At 43.7% G+C, this 20,852-nt stretch overlaps 1 protein-coding gene across 1 annotated transcript in view; it reads right to left on the bottom strand.

Moving 5' to 3' along the window:
• MACROD2 (mono-ADP ribosylhydrolase 2) overlaps positions 1-20,852 on the bottom strand; it is a 989,050-nt gene that overhangs the window by 960,519 nt on the left and 7,679 nt on the right. Inside the window, exons 2-3 of the mRNA XM_056856797.1 lie at positions 19,918-20,031; positions 8,276-8,383 (exon numbers count right to left, since the gene is read on the bottom strand). Coding sequence (XP_056712775.1) covers positions 8,276-8,383; positions 19,918-20,031 — 222 coding nt within the window. The remainder of the gene's footprint in view (positions 1-8,275; positions 8,384-19,917; positions 20,032-20,852) is intronic.

The following is a 20,852-nucleotide window of genomic DNA, read 5'->3' as shown; positions in this document are numbered from 1 at the left end:
GGGGAACTCAACCAAATATGTAGAGCTTCCAAGGTTGAGTTACAAACTATACACTGTAACAAAATAATTACATTTATTGCAAGGTGTACACTATAAAATTGTTGAAAACACAGGGCCTAGAATACAGGCTACATATAAAAATATCAGTTATAAAATTCTCATACACAGTTGCCCAATTAGATTTATCATGGACTGATGTACACACATCTGGAAGCATTGTTAATTCTGTATCAGATTGTGTGAGGGTGAGCAATTGTTCATGCAGCAAGACCCACGATTTGCAGCAAGACCCACGATTTACCCAAAATATTAAGATAAAAATATCTCACAAGGTTTATTTCCGGGGGTGTTTCTTATAACTTTCTGTATTTATGACCACTGCGGAAGGCCTATTCAGGCTGGAAGGCATCTGGTTTAGCATTGGTCATTTACATTGATTGTATAGCAATGGTGTATAAGAAGAAGAGGAGTTGATTTTTATAGGCCGATTTTCTCTCCCACTTAAGGATCATACCAGCTTACAAACATCTTCCCTTCCCCTCCCTATAACAGACACCGTGCAAGGTAGGTGGGGCTGAGAGAGGGTGACTAGCCCAAGGTCACCTAGCTGGCTTCATGTTTAGGAGTGGGGAAACCAACCCAGTTCACCAGATTAGCATCCGCCGCTCATGTGGAGGAGTGGGGAATCAAACCCGGTTCTCCAGATTAGAGTCCACCACTCCAAAACACTGCTCTTAACCACTACACCACGCTGGTGTAGAATTTTATAACTGGTATTTTTATATGTAGCCTGTATTCCAGGACGTGTTGTTAACAATTTTATAGTGCACACCTTGAAATAAGTGTAATTATTTTGTTATAGCGTATAGTTTGTAGCTCAACCTTGGAAGCTCTCTCTAGATGAAAGCAAAGCCAACCTACATTCACAGGGACGGGTGGGTCTTTTTCAGCCTTGCATTTTGAAGGCTCCAGCCCTCCCCACACAAGGGGTCAACACCTCCCTCTTTAGAAGGGCCTGGAAAACCTCCACCTCTCGCCAAAGGTGGTTAGTTGTGCCCTTCGTATGAGAAATAATGTACTGAATACCAAAGTCATAATAAGAGCCACACACAGTCCTCTGCCTATAGCAATTCAAAATTGAAGATAATTACTCATAGTATCTTTCACCATTCCTCTTCTCCACAAACAGTTATTTCAGATCTTCAGTGTTGCTGCAATATTCGAACAGGGTGGCTCAACCCGAGATTGCCAGGCATGCTCCTGAATTAATTTCCTCCCAGAGAGCTACAAGGAGAAAATTCTACCTGGGTGATAAATTAAGTTGCCAAATGAAATGGATTAGCAATCAGCGATGGGCTGTCAGATCAATTTCAGATTTAAATTCTTCCTCTCCCCTCACCTGTTCATTAAACTCCAGATTCCTGGCAACTTCGGTGACTGATTACGCATTAACAAGCTGTGCGTGTGGGGAGGTGTAGCTCAGTTACTCAACAGACTACACGAACACATTCATTTACACATAATTCATGGGTAATGTATTCCGTTCACAATTCCAATATATAAACACACTACCTGCACCTTGAAGTTTAATTTTGGCTTTGACAGGGAAGTGATGCTTCCTAAAATTAAGTTGCAGCAAAGCAAACCAGAAAGTCTCTGAAGGTCAACGGAAGCAGTGGAAAAGTCAAGCAGTAAAAACTGCTGTCCTGGACACTTTAAAATCGTAGCAAGACGACTATACTTGACCCTGTAAATCTAAAAGGCATTTTCCTAATCCTCCTCTTTCATACCAAGGAATTTTATGCAATAGTACTACAATTACTTTTCTTACAAAACCCTTTATTACTGGACAAACATAGAATCATAGAGTTGGAAGGGACCACCAGGGCCATCAAGTCCAACCCCCTGCACAATGCAGGAAATTCACAACTACCTCCACCCCCACACCCCTAGTGACCAGAAGATGGCCAAGATGCCCTCTCTCTCATCATCTGCCTAAGGTCACAGAATCAGCATTGCTGACAGATGGCCACCTAACCTCTTCTTAAAAACCTCCAGGGAAGGAGAGCTTACCACCTCCCGAGGAAGCCTGTTCCACTGAGGAACCGCTCTAACTGTTAGAAAATTCTTCCTAATGTCTAGACGGAAACTCTTTTGATTTAATTTCAACCCGTTGGTTCTGGTCCGACCTTCTTGGGCAACAGAAAACAATTCGGCACCCTCCTCTATATGACAGCCCTTCAAGTACTTGAACATGGTTATCCTATCCCCTCTCAGTCTTCTCCTCTTCAGGCTAAACAAACCCAGCTCCTTCAACCTTTCCTCATAGGACTTGGTCTCCAGACCCCTCACCATCTTTGTTGCCCTCCTCTGGACACGTTCCAACTTGCCTACATCATTTTTAAATTGTGGTGCCCAAAACTGAACACAGTACTCTAGTTGAGGTCTAACCAGAGCAGAGTAAAGCGATACCATCACTTCGCGTGATCTGGACACTATACTTCTGTTGATGTAGCCAAGACTGCATTTGCCTTTTTAGTTACCGCATCACACTGCTGACTCATGTTCAGTGTTTGATCTACTAAGACCCCAAGATCCTTTTCACACACACTACAGCTCAAACAAGTCTCCCCCATCCTATAATTATGCATTTGATTTTTCCAATCTAAATGCACAACTTTACATTTGTCTTTGTTAAAGTGCATTTTATTAGTTCTAGCCCATTTTCTCCAGCCTGTCAAGATCATCCTGCATCTTGGCTCTGTTTTCTACCGTATTTTCTACCCCTCCCAATTTAGTATCATCTGCACATTTAATAAGCATCCCTTCTATTCCTTCATCCAAATCATTTATAAAGATGTTGAACAACACAGGGCCCAGCACAGATCCCTGAGGAACTCCACTAGTCACTTCTCTTCAAGTGGATGAGGAACCATTAACTAGCACTCTTTGGGTACGATCTGTCAACCAGTTGCAGATCCACCTAACAATAATAGGATCTAACCCACATTTTCCCAATGTGTCAACTAGAATACTATGTGGAACCTTATCAAAAGCCTCACTGAAATCTAGATAAACTATGTCTACAGCATTCCCCTGATCCAGCAACGTAGTAACTTTCTCAAAAAAGGAGATAAGATTAGTCTGACATGACTTATTCTTGAGAAACCCATGCTGGCTCTTAGTGATCAGATCCATCCTTACTAAATGCTCAAGGACTGACTGTTTGATGATTTGTTCGAACACTTTTCCTGGTATAGAAGTCAAGCTGATGGGTCGGTAGTTACCCGGATCCTCCTTTTTCCCCTTCTTGAAGATGGGGACAACATTTGCCCGCCTCCAATCTTCTGGCACCTCACCTGTTTGCCAAGACTTTTCAAAAATAATGGACAGAGGTTCCGAAATTACATCTGCAAGTTCTTTGAGTACCCTTGGGTGCAATTCATCTGGCCCAGAGGATTTTGTGTTTGTGAACTACCCCAATGCCAATTCTAGGCTGCAAATCCCTTCCCTCATCACATGTTCTGTTTATGCCATGTTGAGCACCACTTTCCTCACAAGAAAAGACTGAGGAAAAGTAGGAATTGAGGAGTTCTGCCCTCTCTTCATCTCCTGTTACAATTTCACTTTCCGGTCCACGCAATGGGCTTATCTTGTCCTTGTTCTTACTTTTACTCTATAAGAACCCTTTTTTGTTGCATTTAGCATCTCTTGCTAGCCTAAGTTCATACTGAGCTTTAGCTTTCCTAACACTCGCCCTACAAGCACTAATTATTTGTTTATATTCCTCTTTGGTTATAACGCCCTCCTTCCACTTCCTAAATGAGTCTTATTTCTCAACTCTTTAAAAAGCTGTTTATGGAGCCACCCTGGCCTCTTTAGGCTCCTCCCATTTTTCCTTCTCATAGGAATGGTTTGGGATTGCGCCTTCACTATTTTATTTTTAAGAAACGCCCACCCTTCTTGAGCTCCCTTCTCCTTAAGTATTTCTGAACATGGAATTCTACCTAGCATAAGTTTAAGTTTGTTAAAATTTGCTCTTTTAAGGTCCAACCTACATGTCTGACTACGTACAGGTTTTCCTTTCCACAAGATTGTAAATTCCAAGAGTATGTGGTCACTACTACCCAGGGTGCCTACTACTTTAACCTCATCAACCAGTTCTTCCCTGTTGGTGAGAATCAAGTCTAAGACAGCAGATCCCCTTGTTTCCCTGTCCACTTTCTGGAATAGGAAGTTGCCAGCAAGACAAGTCAGGAATTTATTGGATCTTGCATTTTTAGCAGCGTTGGACTTCCAACAGACATCATTTGAGCTATAGACATACACTACACATAGATGTTTCAGAAACCATTTCTCTACTAGTAGCTACTTTATTTCTTGACACGAGAATGGAATTACTATCAGGAAAGTAAATTAAATATCACATTATACCTTTCTCATGATTTACAAGCCACAAAGCCTCAATTCTTGCAAATGCTACTGCCCAAACACAGGGATTTATCTTTATTATCTCAGTGTGCTGACATTAATGCAGGAGCTGATAGGATGCAGGACTGAAGTAACTGGACTCCACCCCAAAAGATTTACAGGTAAGAAAAGTTTGTACAGGAATATAAGGCAGAAAAAATATTCCCTTGTGCCTAAGCATGACCATCAGTTAAGGAAAAGTGGTCTGAGGAATATTCAGCAGTCTGAAGCCAACAATGGGAGAAGAATGGGGCGTGCTCGTGCCTTCTCCTTCTCCTCGGCTACGTGCGTGGCACTGCAGAGGATGAGCTGGACCGGTTTTCACTAGAATGTTTGTGCACATATAGTGGTGGTGGAAAGTGCCGTTAAATCATAGCTGACTTACAGCAACCCCATAGGGTTTTCAAGGCAAGAGAGGTTCGGAGGTGGTTTGCCATTGCCTGCCTCTGCCTGGGCGGAGAAAGTTCTGAGAGAACTGTGACTGGCTCAAGGTTACCCAGCAAGGCTTCATGGGAGGAGTGGGAAGTTGAACCCGGCTCGCCAGATCAGTCTGCCGCTCTTAACCATTACACCACGCTGGGTCTAAACGTCACAGCTGACTTATAGCGACCCCTTGGGGTTTTCAAGGCAAGAGAGGTTCAGAGGTGGTTTGCCATTGCCTGCCTCTGCATGGGCTGAGAGAGTTCAGAGAGAACTGTGACTGGCCCAAAGTCACCCAGCAGGCTTCATGTGGACGAGTGGGGAATCAAACCTGGTTCACCAGATCAGTCTGCCAATTTTAACCACTACAGCATGCCAGCTCTTGTGCATATAGTAGGCAATTTTATATATTTCCATTTATAGAATAGAATCAAAGTTGGAAGGGACCACCAGGGTCATCTAGTCCAACCCCCTGCACAATGCAAGAAATTCACAACTACCTCCCCCTCCCACACCCCCAGTGACCCATACTCCATGCCCACAAGATGGGCATGTATGCACAAATTCACTTCTACCTTTCAAGGGTTACTAAGGCAGTGCTGATAAAGCTGCTCTATGATCTTACAGAACAAAGCAAGAAATGGAAAACCTGAAGTTGGTTGAGGGAGAACCTAAATTATGACTGTCTCGTCTTGTTTTTTGCATGTGCAGGATGACTTTCTGAGAAGTGAGGCATGTTCCCTGGCATCTGCAGAACAGGGTACTCCAATTCATGCTGTTCAGGGCCTGGTTTTTCACCCCAAAGGGGGTTCATTCTTCACCACCACACTCCTGCTCAGTCACAGACTTACGATGTGGTCATGAGCAAACACACTCCTTGTTGCATGTTACTGAATACCCACCACAACCCTTAGGGGCAGAGCACCTGCAAATCTAAATAAAACAGTCATGCCACTTCGTTGCATCCGAGGCTGCAACTGTAACTGACGCTCTCGACAGGACTGGCTTCTTCATTCTATTCAGGCCCATCCTAGGGAGATCAGGCCACAAAGCCCAATATCCCAAGGGACACAATGAACTGTGCAAGATTTAGGGTGGCCTTAGAAACATTTTATTTATTTTTAAATTTACATTCCGCTCTATCCCAGTGAAAGCTGGGCTCAGAGCGGCTCACATCACAACCATCACTTCACGATACGGTCCACGTTATATCCATACACAAAAATACAATTTAGCAATTAAAACCACAATTCTAATATAAAACTCTTTAAAAAAACTCTATAAAAATAGCAGAAAAGAACTAATTACTTCCAAATCCTCTTATTGTGCTTCTGGTGTAACTGACAACTCTTGTTCATCATCCCTCAGTGTGACATAAGCATTACATCAGAAGTGGGAAGATGGTGGCTGAGGTAACGGCATCACTTCCTCATACTGTCCGAAGTATGAGTCTACCTACACACCACACTCTTTGCAGGTCTATCCCAGGTCCTGTCAAACCAAATGTGCGCTGGGACTTCCTTGCCAAAATGTAACTCCCAGGCATGTGGGAGCCAATTTGGATCAAGACTGCAGCACGTGGAGAAAAGCAGCTGAGGTCTTCTTCCTCGAACCATGTTTTCCAACTGGTAACTGCCCCAAGAAGCTGCTATTTGCCCCAATGGGGAAACTCGCATGTAGCCCATTCATACATGCAGGTTTTCCCAATAGTGGAACATGTAGCAATGTCCCAGAGCAATTTCAGATTTGGGAACTGGAGCAGGGAGAGGCTTAAGTGCCCACTCTCCACAGTTCTGATTTAAATTGAGACCCTGCATGAATTAAATTTTGACATAGAACTAACAGCACACATCTGGTTTGACAGAGCCAGTGTTTAACAAATAATTAGGCCCTCAAACTCCAAGAACCTGCAAATAGACAGTCTCTCCATTTTCTGATTCTCACATTCTCAGTCTTCTCACTTCCCACACATTAGTCTCAACTAGAAGCCCTGGAAGCACAACCTCTTACGGTTAAGAGAAAAGGATTTCAGCAACATATTAAAGCATAACATACCAGACAGAAAGTGTAATTTTCATAATACACAAACCATCAGTTTTTAAAAAAAGCACAATAGACTTTTGCCAAAAGAAAATGTCAGCCTTTTTAAAACTTTGGTAGAGATATTCAGATAACTATAAGCAAGGAATTTATTCCATCATCCCTTACAGTTTCCAAATGAACTCTGGAAAAGCACCATATTAGCACTGGCACTTTTACTAACAATTGTGCAAGATCACGTTTTGAATAAGGCTTATGCTAACCATGATTATTGAAAACGCCTGTGCCAATGTAAGAGTACATTAACCAGTCCTGGCACCAAGAGAGAAAGGGAGAGGAAAATGCCACTGGAAAAACAGAATGGCCGTGAACTCCTTATAATCTGGCCTCCATTACCCAACTGGGCCTGAAACACTCTTGAAGCAACTACACAACTTCACATAAATTTCTTGATATACTTGCAGGTGGCATCTGTTGCATGACTTCACATAAAAGCAAAAAGACCAACAAACTCATACTGACCACAGAACATGGGCGTCCTGAAAATATCAGCTTTGGCCCTTATGACAACAAAAATCAATACTTTAACGGCATGGCTTCATCATGTTGTAGAATCCTGAACAAAAAAGTACAAGCCATAACTTGGCAGTTGGGATATAACTGAAAGTAGAAATCTCTATTAGCTGGCGACATGCAAGGGAATGAGTTTGAGGATGTCTGAGGCTTGTCGACATGGCAAACCATGGCCTGCTGTTTTCTCTGTGTGGCTAATTCCCAGATATGCCATTTACAGAAGGACCAATACTCCCCCTTCCTCTCCATGATTTAGACCACATGCAATTATTCCTCAGAAACAACTGTTATCACTGATTATTGGGAGGTAGAAAAGTAATTCAAGATGCACTGAATCATAAGAACATTCCAGATGCCAACATGAGATACATAGCTATTCTTCAAAAGACTTATCTTGGAAAAGGACACAAGGAAAGCTTCATCAAAATTACTGGAGACTAACCACATACTAACTTACAATGAAATCTTTTTTGACCTACCGCCCAAAATGTAATTCTGTCACTACCAGGTAAAATCTGCAGCAGTGGAAAGTTCAATGGGATTTGTATGCATAATAAGGAAAAATATATACATTTGCTTGTCAAGCAATGTGTGCTGATAACATTTCGGCTTTTTTGGCACACAACCTTCATACAGAAACCTTACTGCAATAGGGCAAGACACACTCCCCTTGCTTCAATTGCCTTTCTATAGCCGGGAACAGTATCAATGCTTTGCCAGACACCGAAATGTTAAAACGTTTGGCATCCCATGAAATATTTTTAAAACTTACCTGCATTAACTATGGCATCAATCTCAAGCAGTGTAATATCACCTCTGTAAAGGGAGACTTTCTCGCTTAGGCTTTTCTTCACTGGCAGAGCTTCTTTCGTGTTCTCCTCTGTAAGAAAACGGAAACATTCAGAGCTGCAATATTCCATGGAAAATGAAAAACCAACGTGGGAGATCCACTTTTGGTACAGGTTTCCAAAGTAAATATAATAATACAGGTTGAGTATCCCTCATCCGGACTGCTTGGGACCAGAAGTGGTCTGTATTTCGGCTCTTTCCGTATTTGGGAATATCTGAGATATCTTGAGCATGGGACCCAAGTCTAAACACAAAATTCATTTATGTTTTATTCATGTTTTATATACCCTTTATATACATAGCCAGAATGTAATTTTAAACAGTATTTTAAATAATACTGTGTACATTAAAGCATCAGACAGCAAATTGGCGTGCTGCTGAGGGCATCTGAGTAAACACATGCAGGCCGGCTCCAAAAGTCTGGTTTACAGGTCAGTACACATATTGGATGTCTGGATACAGGATACTTAACCTGTATAATGATTTCATGTGTACCAATTTGTAGACTCAAAAAAGCCAAATATAATACTCCTCGTGTGTTAATGCAGCCATAGGAACTATAAATCTAGTTGAACACATGAAGATGCCATATACTGAATGAGACCCGTGGTCCATCAAAGTCAGTATTGTCTACTCTGACCAGCAGCGGCTCTCCAGGGTCTCAGGCTGAGGTCTTTCACATCACCTACTTGCCTAGTCCCTTTAACTGGAGATGCCGGGGATTGAACCTGGGACCTTCTGCATGCCAAGCAGAGGCTCTACCACTAAGCCATGGCCCCTCCCCTATGTGTGCGTGTGTGTGTAAAGTGCCGTCAAGTCGCAGCCGATTTATGGCAACCCCTTTTTGGGGTTTTCATGGCAAGAGACTAACAGAGGTGGTTTGCCAGTGCCTTCCTCTGCATTGCAACCCTGGTATTCCTTGGTGGTCTCCCATCCAAATACTAACCAGGGTTCACCCTGCTTAGCTTCTGAGATCTGACGAGATCAGGCTAGCCTGGGCCATCCAGGTCAGGGCTCCCCTATGTAATTATGTGTTTTAATACATACATGCATACCAAGTTGCCTTATTCCCAGACCACTGGTCTATCTAGCCCCATGTGACTGCCCACAGCTCTCTGGAGTCTCAGCCAGATGACTTTCCCAGTATGCTACCCATTTTTCTCCCTCGTCTGATGGCAGGGTTTGAATCTGGATCTTTTTCCGCACAAAGATGCTGACGTTCACATAAGAAGAAAAGCCCTGCTGGATCAGACCAAGGCCCATCAAGTCCAGCAATCTGTTCACACAGTAGCCAACCAGGTGCCTCTAGGAAGCCCCCAAACCAGACGGCTGCAGCAGTATCTGCCATTAGTATGTAAGTAAGAAAGATTCCACTGGTATTCTTTAGACCTACAGTGCTACAAAATGAATGGGGGGGGGAGAGAAAAGGGAACTATTTCTTAAATAAAGAGAGTGAGGTTTGATTTGAGAGACTCTCAAGAGATGGAGATTTTTTGCAAGAGCATGAAATAAGTCATCAGTCTGTATTTGAGGACCATAAACTATTCATTGTCCAAATGTCAGACATTAATCATTGGAGTACATTAAGCATTTGGGAACGCATTGCTTTCTAGGCTAAACTTGCTGAGCAGATAATGTTAATATGCACTTTTTAATATATTTTCAGAGGTGATTCGATTTTTGATGGAACAAACAATACGTCAAGCCAAAGACCATTTTGCTACACTGCACGTCAAGAAAAAGGCAAAGTCAAGCTTTTTTTATCTGGCAAGGTAAGCGGATGACCAAATCTTCCCCCTACATTACATTACATTAAATCTGTTTTAATTGGGAAAAGCACAGCACGGTTGTCTTTCTCCCCTCCAAAGGAACTTTAACAGAGATCCCATAGTGGGATCGCCACAACATAGAATCAAAGTTGGAAGGGACCACCAGGGTCATCTAGTCCAACCCCCTGCATAATGCAGGAAATTCACAACTACCTCCCCACACACAAACCTCCCCCCACACACACACACTTCCCCCCCCCCATACTTCATGCCCAGAAGATGGCCAAGGTGCCCTCCCTCTCACGATCTGCCTAAGGTCATAGAATCAGCATTGCTGACAGATGGCCTCTGCTTAAAAACCTCCAGGGAAGGAGAGTTTACCACCTCCGAAGGAAGCCTGTTTCACTGAGGAACCGCTCTGTTAGAAAATTCTTCACGTGAACAAACAGGTGGGCTTCATGTCGTAAGGCAGCAGCTTGCCAGCACAGATATACGCGAGAGGAGCGTCTGTACAACATCACGACTGGTGGGCAGCAAAAGAGCTGCCAGGGACATGGTGGGAGTGACTGCTGGCACGACTGGCAGGGCTTTTTTCCTGCCATTATTTGGGTGTTTTCCACTTTGCTGCCAAGCATGCATATTTTAAATATTTATATCCTGTTTTTTATTATGTTTGAAGTGGTTTTACACTGCTTAACATCTCCAATGAGTTCACTAAAATGACTCGTTAAATGGTCACAGCAAAAAACTTGAAACAATGGACTGTAACAATAGTATAGTTAGCAGGTTAGAAGCAACAGAGCTTTTCCGCAGACAGAAGGATTTCTACCCACAGCATGCAACTCTGCTGCCTCCCACCTCTCACTACAGCCCAAAATACCCCCCCCCCCCAAATGCTGCTCCTGGACTAAAGAACTGCCCTGCCTGCAAGCATCAGAAGGAAAAGCAAGAGGCTCGGTTCTCACTTATGGCATAATGGCTCTATTCGCATGAAGTACCCTGAAAGGTTATTTTTGAACCCATGGAAAGGCCTGTCTCCCTAGCACAGCCTTTCATACGAAGTGGGTTGCCCATTTCTGGCAGGACTTCCTTATGCCTTTCAGAGCTTATCATTCAAGTCTTTTGATTGCTGCAGACTAACATGCTCAAATCAGGATGGAGAAAGAAAAGTCTAATGCGACAAGGAAGAGAGTAAAGTCTAATCTGACAAGGGACCGTTACACAAGTTAAACATTTTGCTTTCACAGACGTACCACTAGAGGGAGCCTTTATAAAGAAAATGAGCATCACGGTATTTACTCAAATAGAAGACAAGGTTTTACCACAGGTATGCAACCGAAGGGGGGGGGGTCATCTTACATCTCATCCAAGTTACAATTATGTCCAATAATATTTTTGTATGCATGTAAAAGTTTGTGCAGAGGTTGTCTCACATTCAGGGTCATCTTCCTTTTGAGTAAACGGTGTTGGGAGCAAATGCTTGGATTCGGGGCACAGAGCTGAGCTCTCACAGTCTTATACACTAAAATAAAATTCGATACTGAGGGTTAATGTCAAAGAGGTCTGCAGTAACATTTACCAATTTTTGAAGCTGTACAAATATGCATCAACTAAAATGTTCTGGCATAACCCAAAAGATGACTGGTGACACGGCAAAATTTCACACCATGCGTTAGCCATACATTTTGCATGCTGTCTCTGATCCATTACAGGGTCCCATCAAACATATTTCTAAGAAACCACTGTTTTCCTTATTTAAGGATTAACACATCATGTAGTTTAGGTGCTACCGAACTTTTGTTAAATACACAGTAACCCTAAAGTATCTGCAAGTGACCCATGTTTTGGATAACACTAGTGCTGTTGTCCTGTTACTGTAATTATCAACACTTTTATGTCTGTTTTGCAAATGCAGATGTGAGCAGTACTTCAACCATACTAATTTTAAAAATTTGATAGTGGAAAAAAAAATATTGTTAACTTTATTTTTTTAGCTATTAAAGAACGCATGAGCACATGAAGCTGCCTTATACTGAATCAGACCCTTGGTCCATCAAAGTCAGTATTGTCTATTCAGACTGGCAGCGGCTCTCCAGGGTCTCAGGTAAAGGTCTTTTGCATCACTTACTTGCCTAGTCCCTTTAACTGGAGATGCCAGGGATTGAACCTGGGACCTTCTGCATGCCAAGCAGATGCTCTACCACTGAGCCACGGCCCCTCCCCAAAGAATATTCAGGGGTGCAGTAGTGAACACATATAGCTGCCTTATACTGACTCAGACCCTTGGCCATCAAGCTGCCTTATACTGACTCAGACCCTAGGACCTTCTGCATGCCAAACAGATGCTCTACCACTGAGCCACAGCTCAGATTAACGGAATCCTGTGTTCTATCTCAATCTCACAGCAAAATCCATCCAAATGACTTCTCTGATTTTCCTACATCAAATTCAATAATTTTAGGGTTTTGGGTGATGAAAAATAGACACATAGCTTTTAGTTTCCCCGCTGTGAAGATTCTGTACTCTGAAGACCGAAAGCCGCCTTGTACAAGCCCATATCAATCGTGGTTTAAATACTGTTGCAAGAGGGTTAAATATTACAACAAATGCAGGATATACATTTCACTACGCAAGAATGCAGCTGCTACGAGGACACGTATTTAGGTAAGCATGCCAAGAGACACAGCCAATCCAGGTGAACACGCAGCAGGACTGTTAAAAACTCGCTGGGATTTTGGTGCAGCCATCAATATTTCAGAGGATTACGAGGAAATATTCACCACGGGTTGTTTCACTAGCAAGTCTGAAAACGTATTCAGCAATTAAAATGGCCTGAGCAAGTTGCGGCATGCGCACCACGTCTCTCCCTGTTTTCATCTCCCTCCTGTCTTGATACTCAAAGTTACTTTTGAAATGTATGTTCTGGTATTCAATCAAATGAGATCTAAAAAGGCAATGTAGGCCAAACCAGCCATAACTCCTATGCGGCTCAAGTGATATCCGGGTTACACAACAACTGGCTCTCCAGCCCCCCCCCCCCACTCCAAAATTTAGACCCTAAGCATGCATCTCTGGAGCTTTCTGAGAGGACAATCTCCACAGCCTCAAGAACAAGTGCTGTCTAACTCCACCAGGATAAAACAAAGTGTGAGAACAGTGGAACTGTACCAATGGCAGGAGCGGACAAACTCAGGAAAGCAGCCTCTGCCATCTGAAAGAAGGACTAGCAAGCGCCGGAACTTGTCAGAGAAATGACAAAGCTGGCTACTCAAGTGGCCATTGAATATTCAACCAGTAGAACACAGCTTTTGTGCAAAGTTCTTTCCTGTGTCCCCTAAGAAACACAAGTGCAATGAAACCTCGTATCACACGTATGTATAAAGGGGGAGATAACCTCAAGATTCATTAAATTATAGAGCCAGTGTGGTGTAATGGTTAGGTGAGGACTCTAATCTGGAGAATCAGGTTTGATTCCCCACTCCTCCTCCTACATGAAGTAGCTGGGTGACCTTGGGCTAGTCACACTTCTCTCCGAACTTTCTCAGCCCCTGTTGTGGGGAGGGAAGGCTATGGTGTCTGTTGTGGGGAGGGAAGGCTATGGTAAGCCACTTTGAGACTCCTTAAAGGTAGAGAAAAAGCAGGATATAAAAAACAACTCTTCTTCTAGAAATAAAGATGAGGAGCTTCCGAATATTGTGACTCATCAATGATCCCCTATACTCTGTTTCGGTAATATGAATACTGACTAAGCTTTTCATCTCCAAAAGTTTTATGTACTGCAAGATTTCAAATGTTTGGTTTGGCTTCATATTCAGGATTAGTCTAAGCTTCGTATTCTTCTATCCCAATTTTATTTTCACAGGTTTACATTAGGGCTTTAGATCAATCTGCAATTGGTGCCACTCTGACATCAGGTTGTTACAGCAAATATATATGTCGGCCTCAATACTCTTATGAATTAATGTCTTACATTGTAGGTTAGACAGGATGCACGTGCACGCACCCCTCAGATTTACAGGTCATGCTGAGGCACTCACAAAGCTCTGGCATAACCCCCACACCAGAGCCCATAGATTTCAAAAAAAACTACTCAGTTGCCAAATTTGGTTCTAGTGTTCAACAGCCTTCCCACGTTTCCTAAATGACTCTCTTCAGCTCCTCAAAATATGGAATACAGGTGCTTGCAATGTTTATCAACTCTAAATCTGGTTCAACATCTAGCTCCCGTCCTCAAGCTCTTTACTACCAATTTCTCTCCCACTGTATCTTTAGATCTAAAGAATATCGACCAGTAGGGTTCCCAACCTCCAGGTACTAGCTGGAGATCTCCTGCTGTTACAACTGATCTCCAGCCGATAGAGATCAGTTCACCTGGAGAAAATGGCCACTTTGGCAATTGGACTCTATGGCATTGAAGTATCTCCCCTCCCGAAACCTCACCCTCCTCAGGCTCCACCCCAAAAACCTCCAGCCAGTGGCAAAGAGGGACCTAGCAACCCTACTGACCAGTATAGATACCGTTAAACTTCAGATTGGGGTAATAAACCACAGCTGTTAAGTTCCTCTCTAGTTTCTGGCTGATCACCTGCAACGCCTCAGAAGCAATGTGGAAGGTTGGGGAGACAAAGATTACAAAGGCACCAACTTCAACTTTGTCATGTGATGTCATCCTATGGGTCAGTAATGACCCAGCCCTTGCACAGGGGACTACATTTACCTTTAAGAATGCTTCCTTTAAGGAAACTTGGCACATCCCACTGGGAAATGCCAACGTTCTCAACCACTTAAGGAAGAATCAAACTTGCTTGCAATCACCTTCCCTTTCTCTCCCTACAATAGACACCCTGTGAAGTAGATGGGGCTGAGAGAGCTCTAAGAGAACTATGACTGGCCTAAGGTCACCCAACTGGCATCATACATAGGAGTGGGGAAACAAATCCAGTTCACCAGACTAGCCTCTGCCGCTCATGTGGAGGAGTGGGGAATCACACCCAGTTCTCCAGATCAGAGTCCACCACTCCAAACCACTGCACCACGGTGGAACTAGCAGAATGGTGACACTTTGAACAAGCCTAGGGGGTGCAAGCTGGCTCTGCTTTTGTTTGTTAAGAACCTAAGAAAACCCCTCAGCCCAAGGACAGGCAAGTTACCCTACTTTAAGAGAAAATATTTTACACAACCCAGGAACACAGCAGGAATGGGGGACACTAGCAGGCTTCAACCCCAGCTGTGAGCAAGAAGCCAGTTGACTATCCATGTATGATTTCATGCTATTTCCTACAAGGAGAAAGAAAAGTTCTTTGCGCTCTTCCAGATGAAGGAATGGCTGAGTAGACTGATACATCAAACTTATCTGCTTCCACAAGTCTGGGCTGCACTGCACGTCCACCTGTTCATTTGAGAAAACGCACACTCACAGTAGAATCAACAGAAAACAAAACAAAAGAAGAAGAAAAAAGAGTTGAAGATTGTGGCACCTGATCAAGGCCTGTGACTCATGGCTTGATTATTATATTACCTCAACCATACTTCCCATAAAGGTGTAGATACAAGCAGATAAATGTAACAACAACAACAAAAGTGACCTGAACCTTCAAATCAGAAGGTATCTTTGCCTGGCCACTACAACTGTGATTCTGCACAGGGACAGTAACAATCTGAAACCATTCACAGCTGCTGCTTTGTCAGTTCTGCAGTGAGGGTGTTTGCTTTTAAAATCCTAGTCCCTTTTCCTGCAGTCAAAATGGAGGAGAGAAAAGAAGCAGCCTTCCCAGGTACAAGTCAACGCAAGCTTCAAATGCCATTCTCCCTAACATAAATATCTAATGCGCTTATATATCAAAAAGGGGGGAGAGAGACTGTGGGGCAAGCTACGCATCCATTGGGACAATGTTGCACGGAAACAAACAAAAGAGTTGATGAAAGCATCAGTCCCACAGGGGCAAAAGAGAGCCAGTGTGGTTAAGAGCAGTGGACTCTAATCTGGAGAACTGGGTTTGATTCCCCTCTCCTCCGCATGAGGCCTGCTGGGTGACCTTGGGCCAGTCACAGTTCTGTCTGAACATTCTCGGCCCACGCAGAGGCAGGCAATGGCAAACCACCTCCGGACCTCTCTTGCCTTGAAAAACCTACGGGGTCACCATAAGTCAGCTGTGACTTGACGGCACTTTCTACCACCACTACAAGAGCAAAGAGCTCACCCCACTGCATGACCTCTAGTAACAGACCGCTCTCCAGCATTTGTGCGGCAACAGGTTCAACAGCAGGGGCAACTGGCTGGGGCTGCAGTGTAGAGAAGGCGTTCCTTCGCAAGTTACCATAATGTGCTCTGGAAAGCACTTGCGAGCGACAACATCTTTAAACCTCTGAAGACCCAGCAGATAGCCTTCTGGACATCGTATGTCCACTCGTTCAAGTGACTCTAAGGGGCCCTCCCATGGAAGATCTCTAGAAACTGCCCCAAGTTCCAAGACAGCCAGGGCATTCTTAATTACACATACAGGCATACATTGTGTGATTGTGCCTCGCTTTATAGCGCATTGCAGAGATTGGGATTTTTTAACCAATTGAAGGTTTGTGGCAACCCTGCCTCAAGCAAGCCTATCGGTGCCATTTTTCCAACAGCATGTGCTCATGTTGTGTCGCTGTGTCACATTTTTAGCAATAAAGTATTTTAATCACATCTGTTGAACAAAAGACCGATGGAAGAATGGTGAAGAAAATGGAAAGTTTACTATGGCTCTGTCAAACTGTAAAGTTTAAGAATAAGCAAGCAATTTAATAGTTTAATAACAATTTAAGAGCACAGTATGATATTATAGCCACCATATTTAAATCATATATAAATGAAGAATGCATAGACTAGCAAGTAATACATAAACAAGCATTATAGTAGTATAAAAGTATAAGCTAAAAGTTAATTAAGTTCCCTTTCTTAAGTATTCAATGTAGGTGATATTACGAAAGGTTTCTTAGTTATCAATAAATAATAGGTATATTTACAAATACAGTTCTATAGTGAGGATTACCTAGAATAAACACTAACAGATATAAATAAGCTTGAGAGTTGAAAGAGGCACACTTGATTTTACCGTATATACTCGCGTATAAGCCGAGTTTTTCAGCCCAAAAAAAGGGCTGAAAAAAGCCAACTCGGCTTATACGCGGGTCAATACGGTAGGCGAGGGGAGGGGGGAGGGGGAACTTACCTCCGCTGCCGCCGCCATCCCACACGCCTTCTCTGCGGCCTGGGAGAGGCCTGCAGGGCCTGCCTGAGTGCAGGCAGGCCCCACCGCCCGCCCCACCGCCCCCCCCCCCGCGCCTTCTTTGCGGCCTGGGAGAGGCCTGCAGGGCCTGCCTGAGTGCAGGCAGGCCCCGCCCCCCCCCTGCGCCTTCTTTGCGGCCTGGGAGAGGCCTGCAGGGCCTGCCTGAGTGCAGGCAGGCCCCGCCGCCCCCCACCACCGCCCCTTCTCTGCGGCCTGGAAGAGGCCAGCGGGGCCTTCCTGTGCTCAGGCAGGGCCCCGCTGCCGCCTCCGGCCTGCGTGCCTTCCCTGCCACCGCCTCCAGTTGATCAGCGGGCCTCGTCCTCCCGGTGAGTAAGGGGTTCAGGGGCTCTTCTCCCTCCCCCCTAGGGTGGCGCTGGGGTCAGGGTGGGTGTGGAGGGCCCGGGAGGGGTGGCGCTGGGGTTGGGGTGGGTATGGAGGGCCCGGGAGGCCGGGCGGGAGGGCGACCTGGGGCAGGGGCATTGTGTAAGCCGACCCTCGGCTTATACACGGGTGCCTAATTTTTTCCCATTTTTGGGGTAAAATTAGGCACCTCGGCTTATACGCGGGTCGGCTTATACATGAGTATATACGGTACGTTAGATTCTAACCTAAAATCTAACATGAAAATCTATGTTAGACTTTGTATTTATGTTTTGTGTTATATGTTTGGTCTTTGTATAATTTTAAAAGTTGAAATAAAAGTTTGTTAAAAAGTATTTTTAATTAAGGTATGTGCATTTCATTTAGACATAATGCTATTGCACACTTAATAGACTACAATATAGTGTAAACATAACTTTTACATGGACTGGGAAACAAAAAAAAACTGTGACTCGCTTTACCGAGGTACGCCTGTATTTGATATCTAGTTACGGCCACTACCTTCCTAGCTCTTCATTTGTAAGAACATATAACTAACTGAAAGGTATTCCTGAAGTCTGAATAGCGCTAAGGGTCAGATTTGTTACGTCTACACACAAGACAGATATCAATAAACTTACCTTAATTTGAACATGTCCTTATGGCACCTTTTGACTGAACATGAAGAACGTTAACAAGGAATGATTCATCTAGCATAAACAATACAAATTCTGCCACTGCCTTAATTTCTAGTTTGGCAGTTTGCCCCATTTCTATTCCTGAAAGCAAGGAAAAACTATATGCGCAACACAGCTAACTTCCAGCTGCTGGTCGAAGCCACACTACCAGCCCAAATCCTCATAGGAGATTTTGACAGGTTTCTCTCTAGCAATAGTATCTCTCCTCCTCTCTGCCTCCCAAGACAGCCACATGACAAACTGCTTTCAAAACTGAGGAGATTTTCAAAGTGGACTGAGATATGCCTGAGAAGTCCAGCGTTTGAAGAAAACGTAAAAATCCCACTGGGTTTGTCCAAATGTTTTTTGGGGAGAGGGTGACTAGTCCAACACTAGCTGGTTTGAGAGTTTTGTATTAACAGGACTTAATAATTGTTGATGTTGTTGTCTGGATGTGAGCCACCCTGAGCAGCATTCTAGCCGGGAAAGGGGGGGACAAAAATCCAATAAATAATAATAATAAGAGTTGGTTTTTATACCAGGATTTTCTGTACCTTTAAGGAGTCTCAAACCGGCTTACAATTGCCTTCTCTTTCTCTCCCCACAACAAACACCTTGTGAGGTAGGTGGGGCTGAGAGAGTTCGGAGAGAACTATGACTAGCCCAAGGTCACCCAGCTAGCTTCATGGGGGGAAACCAAGTGGGGAAACCAAGCCAGTTCACCAGATTAGTCTGCTACTCATGTGGAGGAGTGGGGAATTGAACCCGGTTTTCCAGATTAGAGTTTACCGCTCTTAACCAGTACACCACGCTGGCTTCTTCATATACTACATTGCAGAAACCCTGAGTTTACTACCAAGCAGAGACTCAATACATATGTGAGCAACCCCGATGTCTGTACAATATACTGGTTCACAAGCATGTACGTCACAGTCAAATATTACGCTTTTAGGAGTAAGGTGCACCAGACATACACTTATATGTAGCACGGAGCATCTCACAAACTCAGCAATGTTTGGTTTCTACAGCAAAGTGGTCATAAACTTTCTTTCTTTATTTTACTTACTTTATACCCCATTTTCTCCCCAATGGGGACCCAAAGCCGCTTAGATCATTCTCCTCTCCTCCTTTTTATCCTCATAACAACCCTGTGAGGAAGGTCAGGCTGTGTGACTGGCTCAAGGACACCCGGCGAGTTTCCATGGCAGAAAGGGGGCTCGGGTCTCCCAGATCCTAGAACAACACTCTAACCACTACAATGTGCTGGCTTTCGGGTACAGAACACAGGCACAATGCAGTAATTTGCCATGCATTTCAACTCAAAATCTGTCCAATAGCCCACCTAGCTAATTAAAGCATGTTGCTCAACCGCCACATCTTGAACACTAACCAGTCAAGCAACTATAAGAGTGAAATATGGAGTTTCAGGAATTCTTGTACACACACACACACAAGTTCCTCTACAAACGTAAACACAAAATAAAATTGACTTACCATCATTTTGATTCTTATTCATTTCTTCCATCCACGTTGGGATATCTTTCAGAGCAACATACTCCCGTAAGTATTCTTTACGCCTTTCTTCCAGCGTCATCTTCAATAAGCGTTCTATGTAAAAAGCATGTGTTAGTATTAGCGATACTATGCCACAACTGCAGAATGGTGGTACTAGCATCTATTTATTTATTTTTTTCAGAGATGATGTAAATGACAGGATACAAATGTGCACTTGATTTTGAGTTTTAAGGGGTCACATGAACACACATGAAGCTGCCTTCTACTGAATCAGACCCTGGTCCATCAAAGTCAGTACTGTCTACTCAGACAGGCAGCGGCTCTCCAAGGTCTCAGGCGGAGGTCTTTCACATCACCTACTTGCCTAGTCCCTTTAACTGGAGATGCCGGGGATTGATCCTGGGACCTTCTTCATGCCATGCAGATGCTCTACCACTGAGTCACAGCCCCTTCCCCTCTTCACTGGACAAGCCTCTCTAATTACAGTCCTTAACACCATCATTAAAATGTGTTGGCTTCTTTTCTATGGCTCCTGTAAAGGAACATCAAGAAGTTGTTGTCACATTTTTTTGCAACTTTGAACAACATTTAAGACTTATTTGGTTTTCAAGGCAAAGCAGCCTTTGACAAAGCAGCCTTCATTGATCTAAAAGCAGCCTTTGACTCAGTTTCAAGGCCTAAATTATGGCAAAAGTTAGAAGCAACTAATATTGACAGAAGGCTCTTGGCCCTTTAATGGGCGGTACATGACCATTCATACCTCAGAGTCAGATGCAGTGCTAAAGGTCATCTCACAGACCCAATTAGGACAAAAAAAGGAGTCAGACAGGGCTGTCTTTTAGCCGCTTTGCTTTTTATCTATTATATAAATGATATGGCAGATTATCTGAATGATAAAAACTTTCATCTCCCAA

Source organism: Euleptes europaea, chromosome 10, assembly GCF_029931775.1.
Source record: "Euleptes europaea isolate rEulEur1 chromosome 10, rEulEur1.hap1, whole genome shotgun sequence".
Lineage (NCBI taxonomy): Eukaryota > Metazoa > Chordata > Lepidosauria > Squamata > Sphaerodactylidae > Euleptes > Euleptes europaea.
This window is presented reverse-complemented; position numbering and strand designations above follow the sequence as displayed.